The sequence below is a fragment of the Notechis scutatus genome, chromosome 8, assembly GCF_049901735.1.
Source record: "Notechis scutatus isolate UNSWTSFEM ecotype Mainland chromosome 8, rNotScu1.2, whole genome shotgun sequence".
NCBI classification, from domain to species: domain Eukaryota; kingdom Metazoa; phylum Chordata; class Lepidosauria; order Squamata; family Elapidae; genus Notechis; species Notechis scutatus.
Window position 1 is genome coordinate 13,178,336 of NC_142016.1, and position 17,358 is coordinate 13,195,693.

General features: G+C 40.8%; 1 protein-coding gene across 6 annotated transcripts in view; it reads left to right on the top strand.

Annotated features, from left to right (window-relative positions):
• The window catches only part of PHACTR4 (phosphatase and actin regulator 4), an 81,446-nt gene that overhangs the window by 36,098 nt on the left and 27,990 nt on the right, over nt 1-17,358 (top strand). For 2 of the 6 annotated variants that reach the window (XM_026676101.2, XM_026676102.2), the window contains exons 3-4: nt 13,047-13,223; nt 13,987-14,067. In XM_026676101.2, the coding sequence (XP_026531886.2) occupies nt 13,047-13,223; nt 13,987-14,067 (258 nt within the window). Of the gene's footprint in view, nt 1-2,668; nt 3,680-13,046; nt 13,224-13,986; nt 14,068-17,358 lie in introns of those variants that run through there. The other 4 variants (XM_087970704.1, XM_087970703.1, XM_026676100.2 and 1 more) reach the window with 3 other exon arrangements.

Consider the following 17,358-nt stretch of genomic DNA (forward strand, 5'->3'; position numbering starts at 1 on the left):
ATCACAAAGCCTCTCTAGAAATCTCTATCCTTAAAAAAGTAGGATAATACTATTCTTTTGAATACAAAAAGTGATACCAATAGGATGGGAATTTGAAGGTTGGACACTAGAAGGAACTAAATATTACAATTAAAGACTTAAGCACTTAAATTTGACTTACTAATACAGAATGGAACAAAATAAATCATCATTGTATTAAATAATATTTGTCAACGAAGGACCTAGAAGTTAATTTTAAGAGTGTCTGCCATTATAGATAAAGTGTTTAAAAGATGTTATGAAAGTGGAACAAGTTTTACCACATAAAACTGAGGCTGATTTCAAAGTGGATTTAAAAATGACAAGCTACAAGGATGATATGGAAAAAGATGTTACACTGGATATACAAACAAAACCAGCTGATGGCTTAATAAGTAAACAAAATATACAAATAACAAAGCATAAAAGCAACCTGGATAACTTTACTGTGTTGGATTTATAAAAGAGACCTGTTAAAGCTCTGGAGAATTTTGAGAACAGAATTTTGTGCAAAGAGGCAAAGAAAAAAAGAAAGAAAAGAAACCAAATCCTAAGACATTATTTGAAGGGATTAAAGACCAAGATTATTCAACTAAAAGGAAGGAATATAAAGTTGGCCTATTTGATCAAAGTTAAAATAGATAAGTTGTTATCTCTGGTAACTTTTAATGGACTTTTGCTGATCAGGTGTGAACAACAAGGCTTTCAGAAGTTGTAGATAACGTGCACATAAATAATAATCAGAGTCCTATCCCCTTCCATTAGGAATATCCAGAGAAGTCAGATGTGTGATTTTGGGGTATACTGCATTTGTTGCATTCAGGGGAGGCACCCCTGCTTTAATTGGAGAAGTAGACAACCTCAGTGCCACACAATGTTGTTATGTGCAGCCTTTGGATTCCAGTAATGCTTTCTACTTAAAAGTGCTTTTTATTAGGAAACAGAATGTGGTATAAACCCTGCACTGAGGAATCTTCTGGATGGTAGCAAACAAGTAGAGTGCATTATATAGCATATATTCGGTATTTTTGATCTTGGTGCCATCAGAGTCCGTTGAACGCCAACTCTTAGAATTGCATAGGCAGCTAGATCATGCTGCTTGCTAATCTCTCTCATCTGCCTTGGGTTTGGCTGGGGAGATGCCTTGCCTCGACACTTCCTCAAGCCAGGGAATTCTCTTATCTTCTGACTGAGATCCTGCAGTTTTGCCAGTCCTGGACTTTGCGTCTTTTTGAATGATTGTATTAAAAGGATTTATCTGTGGGTCAGAACAAACAATTTGGCTTTTAAGGGGAACTTTTTGAATAAAATGAGTAAGTCACACGTGTGGGGTCTTTGGTGCTCTCTGAGCTTGGTTGTTTTCCTGCAGATGTTTCCTTACGAAACTAGGCATCGGTGCTCACATGTCATATGTCTGTTGCAAATTTACAAGTTTTATGGAAGTATAATATAACCAAACATATGTAAGAGGAGTGGCAGAACGTAGGGTAGAGTGAAGAGAAGGATCAGTCTAGAATCCCTGTGCATTAGTTGAGAATATTCCTGTACATGGGAATGAGTACCAATAAATCAGTTTAACTGGACCATCACGTGTGGACCTAATCTTTCGGGTCTGACAATGTATGACTTTGTATTTCTTCTTAGATAAGATTTGAAAACTTGTCATTTAGACGAGTTTTGAAGTTCATGAATTCCTTCCTTTGTTCAAGGGAATCTGGGTAGATCATAAAGATCACTTTAATAAAAAATACCTCAGTGACATTTCATGGTTTCCAACAGTGCTTCAAAATAGCAGGAAATAAATTATTGGTCCAGCTCATGGACAAAATAACAGATCTAGAAATGCGTTAAGCATAACATCTCTTCTTAACTTACACACTTTTATTGATACGCTATTTTGAAGTAATCTTAACACACGGGGAGTTAAAAAGCAAATTACATATTTGATGACACTGGTTGATTGCAGAATTACGGTGATCCAGGCAGTTCTTCCCAATAGCCAAATACTTACATTTACCCAAATTTAGTTTTCCTTTTAAGCATAGTGTTTTTCCATTTCTGTTAATATAGAAATTGTACTCTTTTTCTAAAATTAAACTCTATATAAAACCATAATGTATATTTATGGGGCTCTAAAACTTTCTGGAAACAGAAACTATTAATGGTTTGTTCTGGAACAGGACTGTTTCACAATTGTATGCATTACTGACGAGAAATTTTAATCTGGTGATAAGGAGAGTTCTGAAGATACAGATAGGTTTAGTTTGAATCTCTTCCCTACTTGTGTTTATAGGGTTAGTAAATTTAGCTTTTTCCTACATGCAGCAATACTAATAAGGAAAAATTTAATACATAGTTTACAAAAAAAAAAAAAAAAGATAGAATTTGAAACTCTGACTCTAATTCTTAGCATGGTTGTGTTAGCTGGCCATGATGGGAATAGTGCAACAATAAGAAAGTTGATTTAGAAATAGAAGATAAATAAGTCCCAAAGGTACTTTTTCAAAAGGCAACTGGGCTTTCTTTCTCCCTGAAGATGTTTCGCTTCTTATCCAAGAAGCATCCTCAGTTTTCAGAACTGAAGAAGCTTCTTGGATGAGAAGCAAAATGTCTTCAAGGAAAATTCAGTTTTTGTTTTTTAAAAAAAAAGCTCCTTTGGGACAGCCATGACCTGGATGACTGAGAATCTCCATGGACAGAAGATAAAGAAATTTCAATGAATTTGCTGCTTGAACATGCAGAATACATCACCTCTTGGATTCCCCCTTTCTGGATTGAAAAACAAAATAAGGATGTGAAGAACTGCATTGTTGCATCCACCAATATCCCTTTGGACTCTGTGTTGACCGATCCAAAGCAGCCGCCTAATTTTCGGTTCTTTCCTTCCAGTTGGTACCAGAGGATGAGAATCCTTTCTCTGTGTCCCCTCTTCCCTTCCTCTCCTTTTTAATCACTCCTTTTCCTTTCGTGATATGGAAGAAGTTGGAATCTCAGGGGTAGCTAATCCGTTTCAGATGGTCTCCATCTCTCCCCCTTCGTCCCCCCCCCCGCCCCCCAAAACCAGGGTGCTCAGATTCCTCCCTTCAAAGCAGAAGAATGACAATTAGTAGTGGCTCGTTGATAAGCTGTTCGGCCGACTGAAGTCTTCTAAACCCTTCTGCTTGTTCTTCCTCCTTCCAGCCTTTTAACTCCTGCCTTTAAAGAGCCCAGGGGATGTTGATTATTTGGCTCCTGTAGTCTCCTCCTCCTCCTCCTCCTCCTCCTCCATGAGAGCCACCCCTAAGCAGAATACGTACTCTGGAATGACAGGCATTCATTCGTTCCTCTCTGGAGAGAGCTGGCATGGAAGCGTATTTATGAGAATTACACCGTGCCCCTGAACCAGGGGTACAGGACATACCGTGGCAGGGCTCGGACCCACAATCCTGAACTTTTTCTGACTTGGGGCCATTCGACTTGGGGGTGTCTCAGAAGCGAGTGGTGGTGGTGGGGTTTGCAAGCGGTGAAGTTTCTCCACCCTGCGGAGTCTTGTCAACTTTCAGGGGCTGATGCCTGCCTCTCGAATCGGCTTGCCTTGCTCCTTCTCTCTCTGAGCCTTCCTTGAAGAATAGAAGAATGGGACAGACGCGCTATTCAAGACCGGTATATCCAGCTCCCTTGGGTGAGTTAATGGAGGGTCTAGTTGCAGCTGAAAGCACAGCTAAGAATCGCAGGCAAAGTCAAAAAGCAGAGTTTAAAAAGAGATGGCTAGGATTGTGTAAGCTGGAAGGGCTTTGGGATTCTCAGAAGTACCGAGGAGAGGATTGTTTTCGTAATCCTTGCTTTAAAAGGAAAAGAGAGAAGAGAGAGAGAGAGAGAGAGAGAGAGAGAGAATCTCTCCTTTGGAACACCTATTGCTCTGTAACTTGTACCTGGTGTACTTTAGGAGCTAGTCTTTGTGATCTTTTGCTTGTTGCTGCCAGAGTGGTAAAAAAATTAGAAGTAAATTTGGTCAGCAGAAAATACGTATCATGCCTTTGGCTTGGAGTGAAATGCTTCAGACGGAGATGATGTGCTGATTTGCTATTTCTCCCCTGTATGAATAATACTTAATTATTAAAAGACACTTCTTTTAATCACCTACTATCCTTTACTCAGTCATTCTTTAGCAGGATATTAAAAAAAACAAACACTGATTCATATGCACTTGCTTCCATTTAAAAAAAATAGCCGTTCCCTCCATGATCTTACACTTTAGAATTAAAATGGATTTATTATGAAAGAAAGAAGGAAGGAAGAAAGACAAGTTTCAGGTTGAGGATTCCAGACAGTGCCCTTCTAGTCCCATCCCATAGGTTTTAGGCATTATTAATGCCACAATTGGAGTCCCTACAAAATACCATAACTGTACATCTCTCGGGTTCTGATGAATTTTTTGGCAAAGCAGAGAGTCAAAGAATTGGGGCAGATGCAGGGGGGACGTCTTGTGGCGCCTCAATTCAGGGCAGCCTTGGTGACAGTGGAGGAAATGTTCAAGACTGGGTAGGTTTTGCATTTTAAAAGTTAGCATCAGAATTGTACAAGGGATCATCTTCTTCTTCTTCTTCTTCTTCTTCTTCTTCTTCTTCTTCTTCTTCTTCTTCTTCTTCTTCTTCTTCTTCTTCTTCTTCCTCTTCCTCTTCCTCTTCTTCCTCTTCCTCCTCCTCCTCCTCCTCCTCCTCCTCCTCCTCCTCCTCCTCCTCCTCCTCCTCCTCCTCTTCCTCTCCTGGACCCAATTGAATCATCTAGGGAGCCATCCAGAAAATATCTCTATAAGGCTACCAAGATTGACGTGGTGTTGCCTGGTAGTCAAACCAGGAGCTGAGTAAAGATGCTGACAGTTGAGGTTTTTTAATGTACCTGCCATTAATACATTTTTTTTCACAGTACTCCAAACTTGAGTTAAGAAATGTTTCTTAGCCTGACTCTGTGCAGGATATATATTGCATAAATAGGGTGTGTCTTTAGTAGAGACAGTCTTTGATTTGGGAAATAATGAGCTTTAAGGGTTAAATATATTGGCAGCTTGTCTTGTGGCCTCTATTATAAGTTAGTTGCATTTTAAATCTCCACTGTGCCTTCCCATTTTTAAGAGGTGATTTCTAATTTTGTGTGTCTGTGCACTCCCTGCTAATTTAAATTGCTAAATGTATTTAGCAATTTCCTTATTTGCAGAGGAGCAGATTAGATAATAGCAGACAGATCCTTGTTTCTATTATCTTGGGTTCCCAATGTTTAGAGGACTTAAAGCAAAGCACTGATAGTTGAAATAAAAACACAATTCTTTAGCAATAGATAAACCTTCACTGTACCGAAACCTTCAATGTGCCCTGTGAAATGGTTAGTACCGTATTTAGGGTGCAACATAACTTGAACACGTTCGTATTGCCCGTTCTCTTTTACTCACCTGGTGTTACCGAATCAAATCAACACACCTGTTTTTCAGCTTACTTTCTTATAGGTCGTAGGCATTCACCAGAGACAGAACATATATTTGCCCTTATTGCAAATAGTGGCATTTGTTAATGTGGTGACACAGGCTACAATATTGGAAATAGCCATTATTTTTCTTTAGCAGGTTGTTTTTCTTTTCAGGAAGAGAGGTGGGGTGACCTTCCCCATACTTAAGCCCTGAGTGCACATAGTTTTGATTTCAGTAAACATATTGCAAGACAGTGGTGTTCTTGGGAAGGTGTGGGGAAATCTGGAATTCAGTTCAAACTTTTAAAAAATAAATCTTTCCCAGATAAAGGCTTTATCCAGCTTGTCCGTGTGTGGGTTCCCAGTGATATACTGTGCCATGTAAGTGATTACATCAAATGTGAATATCATATAATACATTACACAGGGTAACAGACAGCTGTGGATATGCAACCTGTGGGTCCCTGGTTGTGTGGATGGAAAATCTGTAGAGATTCTCAGTTATCCAGGTCATAATTGTCCCAAATGTGCTTTCTTCAGGAGGCAACTGGACTTTCTTCTTTTTCTTTTTGAAGACGTTTTGCTTCTCATCCAAGAAGCTTCTTCAGCTCTGATTGGATGGTGGGGAATGGAAGGATTTGTACTCCTTGCAGACAGCTGGAAATTTGCATCCTATTAGTGGGTCTTTGAAGCACTTGGAGGTTTATCTGTGTCCTCAGGATCATCTGAGTAATGCTCCTGGTTCCTGTAGTCTGCATTTTTTCCTCTGGAAATCCATTCCTACTCCCACACCGTTCAAAGGGTGTTATGGGGAGGATCAGTTCCTTTTATTTCCTCCAAGAATTTGCTGCCACTACCAATATACTCTTGTTCCTGCTGAAGTAGAGCAGAGCCTGTTGGTTTTTTTTAAAAAAAACATCTGCAGCATTACAGTGTTTAAGCTAAATGGGCTGTAATTCTGGCTCTTTTTTCACCCCTAGCGCTATTAGCTCTGGTTATGATGCAAAAAATGACCAAATATGCTGTGTGACTTCGTGATGCAAACCTCATTATTTTGTGCTTCATACCGGATGCAAGTACACAAGTCACAGGGTTTTCCACAGTGATGCTATGATGTGTATTTTTGGACACTCCCTCCACCCCGCTGTTCCCTTTGTGTTCACTTGACGTTCATTCAGGCAACTTAGGGAACTATCCAAGCCATGGGCTGAAAGCGAGAGTTAGCCGTCCCCAATTACAACTTCTGCCAGGTTTCCACTATTTTTCTCAGTGGTTCCTGGACAGTGAAAGTGTTTGCATAGCGGATGCATTATGTTCAAAAATACGATTTGTGCCCAAATGAAGCAGCTGTTTTGTGATGCGGAGCTTAAATTTGCGAAAGAGGAATAACCCGTTGTTTTTAATCAGAAAATATGCCAGCTTGAGAAGAGAGATAAAGCCCGTGCGGCCTTCCTTAATGAAAGAACAAAAATAGACACTTGGTCTACTTTCTGCTGGGTTGCTGCTACAATAGCATGAAAAGCCGGGCAGCCTGGGATCCTCTACCTAGCCGGAAGTAACTAGCTTTTATTCTTTTTTTCTAATTTAAATATATATATATATAGCAATATTTGAAGAAACACATGAGCTCCAACGTTTGTACCAATCTATATAAATCTATTAGCAAAGATGTACAGAGAGAGCACTTCACGGCCTTGTGATTTTCAGTGGTTTTGTTAAATAATTTCAATGGTGACATTGTTTACCTCCAGAGAGTTTGCTGCTAGCCTGGGGTGAGTACTATTGTATTAATGCGATGGTTGAAATACTAGGAAGAAGCCCCTTCGTATTGTTCCAGGATCTGTTGGATCACTGTGCTACATCAGAGTCATCATGGGTTGTTCTTGGCATTGTGACATCAACCACCTTCCTCTTCTGCTTGTCACATGGTGCTTGGTGCAATGCAGGATACACTAACATAATGCCATCAAATTTATTGAGTTATTAAGCACCTGGTGAATGCAAGACATTGGCACAGGTATATATGCATTTCTGCTAGCAAAGGGGGATTTATTTAAAAAAAAGCTTTAATTTGCTGGTATTTATGGCACTCAACTGCTTTCTGGCTTTGTTGTTAGGGGAAACTGCTAACTCAAATTAAGATGATAGTTAACAGTTGAAGAAATAGACAAGGCAACTAATGCATTACCCCAAAATGTTAAATATGTGTAAAGAACGATAGGATCTACTGTCTGTGTTAAAGCCAGAGGTTTTCTTTTTAAGACTGATGGGTGAATAAAGGTGCTTTTTCAAGAGGCAACTGGATTTTCTGACACCTTTGGGACAATCATGATCTGGATGACTGAGAATCTCCATAGACATTGATGGGTGAACAGTTAGGAAGATTATTTCAGTCTGTGATTACTGTGATGAGATTACTCTATGCTCAATAATGGGAAGATTGGGCATTATCCACTATGGAGCAATGGTTAGAGAAATTGACAGAACGTGCCGTGATAGGAAAATTGACTTATTTCAGTGTTTTTCAACCATGGGAATTTTAAAGAGGGGTGGACTTCAACTCCCAGAATTCTGGGAGTTGAAGTCCACCCCTCTTAATGTTCCCAAGGTTGAGAAATACTAGACTTATTTGATTAGACAGAAGTCATTATTGACATTCATCAATGACTTCAAAACACCTTACAGACTTTTCCCACAAGAAACAAAAATGTTTGTGACGTAGGCTTTTGATGATTAGAAAATGTAAGTTATAAACCCACATTACCTGTTGATCCATCCATGGTTTGCACAATACAATCTTAGAATATTTATGAAGAAGAAAGTGAATATATTTTATTTGACTAAGATTAGCATACTTCATTGGGTTTTTGCATTTAACAGTTATTACTGTAGAATATTTGATCTGATTACAGGTGGTTGCGCTACAACATCCATTGCTTCAGAGTGATTGTATCCCAGCATGTCTTCACTGAATTTCCCCTTTACAATCAGTAATCAATAGGATGAATTCTAGAACCTCATTGTTTTTTCCATGGCATTAGGAAGAATGATGAATATTATAATTTGGGGCTGCAGCAAAAGTCATTAATGTTCCAACTGTGAACTTGGAGATGATCATTTCACCAAGTGAATGAATAAAATTAGACCTCTTATTAAAATACAACACATGAGTTAAGAGCTGCCCTTGGCATTTTACTAAAGAGGAAGCGAGTCTGCAAATACTTGGAATATTTAGCAATGTTGCTTTTGATGTCCAGAACTATGTTTGCAAAATAAATCCTAAAATACTGTTTTTTGTGTTCTGCAAAATATGAAGAATGATTTTTCAGAGATACTCTCCAATCATGGGATCTCTTTTGGTCTATTTCATAAACTTTAGATCTTACTCTTCTTTGTGAGCAGGTCATGGAGATCAAAATACATAATGTTCCCAGTGATTTTCCTCTGGTTGCTGATCAAACCCAGACTTGCTTAGTTTTCAGAAACTATAATCTATACATTGTTCCTTTTATGCAGTGTTGGTTATACAGTAATGTTGATTTGTAAATAAATCCTGATTTAAAGTGAGTTTTCTTGAGTGGTGTTTTAAATCAGTTTTAGTCAAATCCACTCTACCAAGAATTCAAGAAAAGCACCTTCCCTTTACCAACAGAATAAAATTATTTAAGTAGAGATGCCAAGGAGGTGGCAAGGAGCTGGAGGTGTCCATATACAAGAAATTTGGTCTTTTGGAGGGGATATTCACCTTGATTTTCTTGTCTTCTCCAAAACATGGAGTAGTGAATCCCATCCAGAGATTTCCCTTAAGTGATTAATGTGCTAAATAGTTACTTACTGCATAAGTATGGTTGTAATTAGGTTTTGCATTGGGAGGCATTCTATATCCAAGCGTTTGTTGCATCTGGAAATATTCTATATCCCTTTAGTTTGTTTATTTTAAGGACACAGGTCTTAAAAGTGTTCTTGTACAGCTGAGATTCAAAAATGTCTCATGTCCATATTTGCCAAAAAGTAGACTTATTTTTGGAAGGTTCCATGGGAACACCACCCCCTACAGCGTGAGCCATTTGTGAGTAAGGCAGTTACTTTAAAATCTCCCTCTGAAATAATTATGATAACACCTGATCTACACACTGAGTACATGGAACAAGAGTAATAATATATTATTTCTTCATCAGATTGATCTTGAATTGACTTTGTTCCCATTCACACATGATCTCAACTGTATCGTTATATGATATGAACCATTATGAAGTGCCACACAAATGATGCCTGAAAACAAAAACATTTGTTTGAATAGAAGCCTGACTATAGGATGTTGTAAATACCGGAAGAAATTGAAATGGCACTCCTGTGCAAGGAGAACATTTACATCATAATTTCATTCAAGTGGACATTCTTGGTGTAGAGTAATAAGGAATGGCAAGTTAGAAGTAAATGTTAGAAAATTTCAAATCAACTTAGGTTTCACGCTTATGCTAAGCCACAAATTTTAACCCTGGAATTTATTGGAATTTGCACATGGTATGGCCATTGCTGAGAAATGGGGTGGCCATAAATCTGGAGAGTATACAGGTTGCAGAATTCCTAAAGTGATTCCTAAAGTGACCTGTTTCATTTTTAACTTCATGCAGTATGTAAACTAGGAGAAGGAGCGGGAGAACCTGGGGTGGAGTCAAAAGAGAAATCAGCCTAGAGTCTCTATGTAGCCACAAACATTAATTCCAACTCCTCTTGAATTCCACACCAAGATAGTGCTGTTAGTTGAGTAGATTCTTGTATATGGGCATAATTATTAATACATCAATTAAATTGGAACTTGTGTCGTCCTGATCTTTCACGCCTGACAGAAACTAGTAATTAGTATTTGTCATCTATGCTTTAAACGGACCCCAACCTTTTTTACGCCCGCCCCGTACCCCACCTTTAAAAAAACAATAACGCAGGTCACCAGTGCACATACTACAAAAAAAAAAAAAACCCCCCCCGCCCTTTTCACGAAGGGAGCGTGGGCTCCGCGACCGGGGGCCCTGCTTTAAAATAATACGGTTTGTATTGTTTTTTGTTTACAAACATTTTTAATAGTTTGTAAACCACCCAGGGCCCCTGGGAGTTGGGAGGCATAAAAGTGATAATAATAATAGAAAATTTATGAATTGACAAAATTTCTGTTTGTCAGTTACAAAACACTACACTTCTTGGTTTTGTACATATATTACACCAATATATTACAACAGCCTAGGTTCCTGGGAAGAAAATGCGTATGAAGACCAATATCAGCTAAAGAACTGGCAGCTTGATTTTACATTATTGTAAATAAAATGATATAATAGTGAATCTGAGTGGCATAATACCTGAAATCTAAGGAATAATTTCTTGGTTACTCTTTAATTTAAAATTGATTGTGCCGTTTTGGAAGTGAGTTCTGTAGCAACGAATCAGATGTGATTCATCTGTTTCCTAGATGTTTTTTTTTGAAATTTTTTTTGACTTTGTGTGCAGTTTGTTCCTACAGAAAACTGTTTATTGCGTTGTCATATTTGTAGAAAGAGAAAGATGCTGACCAGCTTTCTTCATTGTGATACCCTTTTAGATGTTAGAAATGGCAACTTCTATATTTTCCACGTAGAATACGTGACATAATTCTAGGAATTGTAGACACATTCTGGGGCATATGAAGTTTAGTAAGCTCATTTACAAAATGCCATAGGTTAACTCTGAGCAGAGATTGAGTACATGTGGCCATATGACTAGGTGGCTAAAAAGTTGGAAAGTTGCAACAGTCAAACTTTAGCAAACTTTTTTGGAAGATTGGACAGGCAATAACCTAAGTGGGAAGCTGAGGCATAGGGCATTTTGATGATTTTTAAAATAAAATATTCCTGCTGATGTCCCGTTCCCCCCCACCAAATAAAATGTAAGTTTATGGAAATGACAAACAAAAAAAAGAAGTATGAATTAAAAGTAACTCAGAGGCAGAATATTTATCAACGACTATGAAAAGGCTTTCTTTTGGCTAATGGAGCTTCTTTTAAATCATGTTGGTTGACTAATATTTTACAGGGAAAACTCCAAGTGCATAAAATGTCTCAAAAGGGTAAAACCAAAATGGATTTTCCATATCTGACATCGCTTTGCTTTATAGAACAGCATCGTACTTAAGCTGCAGGCATATTTTCCCACAGATCCTTTCTCTTCCTTCTGCGCAGTCTTTTGTTTTTAAAAATGTTTGGGGAATGCCAGAACAGTAGGTGGAGTGGGAGCCTGTTATTGTGTTGATTTCCTGAGATTGTTACTTTTGGCGTGGGATGCTTTTTCTCCCACTCCCCACTCGTTTAGAACAGGAAGTAAATCAAAGCCACCCAGCCCCTCATAATTCTAGCTTGTTTTCTGTCTACCCATTTTATAGCAAACCTATATAACAGTGTGTGATGAACAGTATTTGTGTTACGGTGGTACCGGTAAAGGATTGCTGAACCCTACCAAACGTTGTGTGCAGAAACTATTTTCCCAAGGTTTTTTCCTGTGTATTTTCCTGTTGTGTAAGGCTTAAAAAAACAAACCTTAAAAAGTTACAGTATATTCCAGCTACAGGTTGTCCACTATGTATGACCCCAGTTGAGTCCAAAAGTTGCTAAGCAAGACAGTTGTTAAGTGAGTTTTGCCCCATTTTATGACTTTTCTTGCCACAGTTGTTAAGTGACTCACCCTGAAGCTGGCCTGGCCGAAGCCATCTTGGAGCTTCAGTGCTGTTGTTAAGTTGTTAAGTGAGCCACACAGTTGTTAAATAAATCTGGCTTGCCCATGGACTTTGCTTGCCAGAAGGTCACAAAAGGGGATCACACAACTTCAGGATGCTGCAACCGTCATAAATATGAGTCAGTTGCTAAGTGTCTGTTGTGGTTAGCTGGTACCAGGTGCAGACGGCTGAGGGGAGCCAGGACTCAGGTGAGGGGCCAGGACCATAAGGGAGTGGACTGCTCTCTTCAGAGATTGTGGGGGCTGGCAGCAGCAATGAGGAGGTTCCCGAGGAGCCTGTGCCAAGTGTGCGTGTAGGAAAGAGCAGCTACAACAGCACAGGCAACTCGGGAGTAAGGCTGCAAGGTAATGGCCCCTCCTTCAAGAAGATAAAAGCCAGCTGTGAAAGGAACGTACTTTGCAGAAGGCAAAGACATTTTGAAACTCCAGCCTCGTGGACATTCCAGTATCCTGAGTTTGTATTTGAAGATTCTTGTATTGCAAATTGTTTCTTGTCTGTTATCTTTTGACAAATCTTGCACAGTTTGGCAAGGCTTGTGCTTTTCACAGCGAATTATTTTGTAAAAGCATTACAAGGTTTCTGTTCCTTTTGGATTGTGCTTGATTTGTTGGAAAAGGGCGTGGGTCGGAACAGTGTCTGAATTTTGATCACGTGACCATGGGGATACTGCAAGGGTTGTAAGCATGAAAAATGGTCGCCTTTTTGTCACTTCAAATGGTCACTAAATGAACCGTTGTAAGTCAAGGTCCACTGTAGATACCTTCATCTGGAACTCATCGTGCCAGTGTCCTCTTATAATGAACGTTCCTCTTTTCTCTTCCGTGTGCAGCTGAGGAGAGGGAGCAGCCGACACAGGATGCCGGGACGGTGGCTGAAGTTCTCGAATCTGGCGACACCACCCCTCCTTCCAAGAGAAAGAGCAAGTTTGCTGGGTTTGGCAAGATCTTTAAGCCTTGGAAGTGGCGGAAAAAGAAAACCAGTGGAAAGTTCAAGGAGACCTCAGAAGGTGACCGGCCAGGCTCCAGTTCTGCTCTTCTCCCTTTAAGCCCCTGTGCATTTGGTTTTGCTCACTGCATTATTAAGTGGTAAAGTGGCTTGTTGGGGTTGGGGTTTTTTTTTTTTTTTTTGGCTTTGAGTGGTAATGAGAGACTCTAGCCACTGTATTTTGTAAATCATGTTTTGTGGCTTAATTCAAAGGAAGGTTTAATTGACAACCTCCCGTGACTTCCGGAGACCCTAGTGCTTGTTTTGGAAAGGGTGTTTGTTCTGATGCCATTTTACCTCCCTGACTGTTTTGGCCACAGTTCCCTGACTCCTCAGGCCTTCCAGTTCAGAAATTATCGGGCAGAGCACTTTGCATTCTTTACCTGAAAATAGCAGATTCCAGATCTGCCTCCACAGAAATGTTTTCAAATGTTTGATTGCCTAATAATAATGATATCCAACTGTGGCTATAACTAAGCTTTGTTGGAGTGGCCCGTGGAAAAATGCCAAATAGAATTTCAGACAAGGAGGGCATAGTTAAAGTTCCATTGACTGTTTTCCAATGGTAAAATATTGTATGCATTTAGCTATGAGGTGCTATCCTCCTCTTGCAACAGGGAATGGAGGGAAATGAAATATTTACAAAAAGAAAGTATACGTAACACTCGTCCTTAAAGCTATCACAGTGAGCCACTTAATCATATCTTAAAAGTGATTTTTTTTCACCTCCCTCATCTTTGCCCTCTATTCTGAGTGCTGTTCTTTTCTTTCCAATTTAATGTCAGTTTTAGAACGAAAGATTTCAATGCGAAAGCCAAGAGAGGAGCTCATTAAAAGAGGAGTTCTGTTGGAAGATGTTGAACAGGGTGAGCTTACCCATTGTCTTCCTCTGTGTATTGTACATTTGCAGTCCCGGCTCTGAATAAGCCTCATCTTTGGCATTTCATGCCTGGGTATCCCCTCGTTTCCTCCCATCCCTTCCCCACTTCTGCTAAATGTGACTCTCTGTCCTTGTCTGCCCTTTGAATATTTTTGATATTATATGTTCCGGGGAGAGCAGGCTAAAGAACGGTTTCATTTATTTCCTTCCTTTTCTCCAAGGAGACATTTTAGGTTGTCAGATTATGAGTTTCTGAAGGTCAACTAGTGAGTAACTGAAAAGCTGATTTGGATTCCAAGGTAGCAATGAAAAGGAATAGCAATAGCACTTATATACCGCATGATAGTGCTTTACAGCAGTGATCCCCAACCTTTCTTATGCTGCGACCCGGTATCCCCAACCTTTTTTATGGCGCGCCGGTACGGCATTAGCTGGCGCTGCCATTTTTTGATGAAAAGTGCTTCCGGTGACCTCACCGGAAGCACTTTTTCATCAAAAAGATGGCGGCGCCAGCAAACCAGCTGCCCGGTAGGACTTGTTCCACGGACCGGTACCGGTCCACGGACCGGTGGTTGGGGACCCCTGCTTTACAGAATTCTCTGAGCGGTTTACAAATGTCCGCATATTGCCCCCCCAACAATCTGGGTCCCCTTTACTGACCTTGGAAGGATGGAAGGCTGAGCCAACCTCGAGCCAGCCCGGATCGAACTCCAGGCTGTGGGCAGAGTTAATCTGCAGTGCTGCATTCTAACTACTGCACCATCACAGCTCGTTAAATAGTGCAAGGGTAAAAGCACAACCTTTTATATCTGAAGGACTTTGGTTCAATTCTTGATAATTGATAATGGGATTGGACAAGACTGCATCCAAAATTGTGGGTGACTGGATGATTGACAGCCAACTAGCAAAATTCTTAGCAGATGTGAGCTCATATCTGGATAATTTCAAGACTGGAAAACTCAGTGATTTGGGACCCTAATTTAGATTTGGGGGACCATAAATGTAGACTTTTGAAGCATAAGCTGCTGTGGCATCGCCAGTCACAAACCCCTCATTTTCTGGAAAGTAACAAATGAGGATCATCACCGCAAACACTTTAGATTCCCATGGTGTTCCTCTTCCCCCCTCCCCGGTGGGCACACTTTCTTTAAAGAATGCCCTTAATACAAGAACCATTTCTATTGATAAAGAAAATATTAAATATGGTCTCCTTTTCAGCAATTAACTACTTCTTTAAAACGTAAAGAGCGTGAAAGAAGTTTTCAAAGTCAGGGGTTGCAGTGGGCTTGGTGGAATTCAAGGAACCTGTCAGTGGGTCTGTTGGTTTTTCACAGGGAACACATTGGGGGGGATACAGGCATGGAAAATTGTGAGTAAAACGGACTGCAAATCTGTCAGGTTTTCCAAAAGGCAATTGGACTTTATTTTTTCCTTGAAGGCTTCTCATCCAAGAAGGAAAAACCAAGTCTAAGTTGCCTTTTGAAAAAACACGTTTGGGACAACCATGACCTGGATGACTGAGAATCTCCATAGTTGACTGCAAATCTGGCTCATTACAAGACAATTGCTTCTAGTTTCTAGCTCTACTTCCCTAGGGCTACTTTGCTACCCCAAGGTATCTTTACCTGAGGTGGAATGTTCTAAAGCAGGGGTCCCCAACCACCGGTCCGCGGACCGGTCCCGGTCCGCGGAACAACTACCGGGCCGCTGGCTTGTTAGCGCGCCATCTTTTTGATGAAAAAGTGCTTCGGTGAGCTTTTCCGGGTAGAAAGCTCACCGGAAGCACTTTTCATCAAAAGATGGCGGCGCCAGCTCGTGAGCTTTTCCGGTAGAAAGCCATTTCTACCCGGAAAAGCTCACCGAAGCGCGAGCACGCCATCTTTTGATGAAAAGTGCTTCCGGTGAGGTCACCGGAAGCACTTTTCATCAAAAAGATGGCGGCACCCAGCTGATGCCGGCACCGGGCCGCGGTGTCCAGCTGATGCCGGTACCGGGCCGTGGTGTAAAAAAGGTTGGGGATCACTGTTCTAAAGGCATAGAGATTAGATAGATTTGACCTACAGAATCTCCAGCAGAAAAGACTTGACTGTTCCCCAACTGGATGATGAACTGAATTCCTGAGCTAAAGGTGTCCTTTTTCAAAACTTAGGAATGTTGCAAAGAGCAAGTTGGTCGTTCTCCCTTCCCCATTCAGTCAGACGCTAAATAGATACTAAACCATAGATCTGGTGGCGGCGGGGACTGTTTTGCAGAATGTTCCGTGAAATTGCTGACCCAGCTCTGCCTACAGGAAAAGGCAGAGGAGGAAATACCCTTCCTTTCTCAGTAGGACAAGAAATCCATGCCTCTCCCTTCCTATTCCTTACTTACTGCAAGTTAAAAATATTTGTGTTCCACTTGACAGCAGGACTCGGAGGCTCACTGTAAATCAGGGGGGGTCAAACTCAAGGCCCGGGGACTGGGACTGGGACTGGCCTGTGGGGTGCTTAGATCTGACCCTGGAAACAGTGAAGGACCGACCTGCGGCCTCTCGAGCTCCATTTTCTCTGGCAGAGGGTTGCAGGAGGCCATCGCAGCTGAAAACAGAGCTTGGGAGCCTGTTTTCGCTGACAGAGTGCTCGGCCCCCACAGGCGCCCCCCTCCGACACAAGTGACATCAAGCTGGCCACACACACCCTGCTCCCCTCCCCAAGAGATCAAACACAACCCTGATGTGGCCTTCAATGAAATTGAGTTTGACACCCCTGCTGTAAATGAACTCGGGATACAAGAGATCTGGAGAGGTAGCGATAGAGGCTTACTCCCCAAGTTTCTTCCTTCCTTCAGTGTGATACATCGGAAAAGAAGACTCATTCTGTTTCTGTTGGCTTGCTCCCAGCATTGTCTATACATCTGGGATACAGCATGCATCTGTGGGACGGCACATAGCCTTTAGCTAGCCCTGGATTTTTCAAGTTGCACCACTGCACAGCCTAAGAAAGAAGAACAGCAGCCCTCAAACGCCATGCCACACTTTTTACATCAGGCGGAGCAGATTTGGTGGCTATTTGTCGACTTTTCCCCACTCAGAGAATGAGGTGCATTATATTTATAATTACATTGGAGTAATTTCTAAACCTACACCTATGAATCAGCATTTATAAGCTCATGCAAATTCTACACAACCTGCATGTGAGGTGGTGTATCAGTCACCATCCCGGGAAAAGGGTGTGCACCTTGTGCTGAGTGGAGCGAAAGCATTTGTTCTTCTCTCTTTAATTTCATCTCTCTCTTTTTG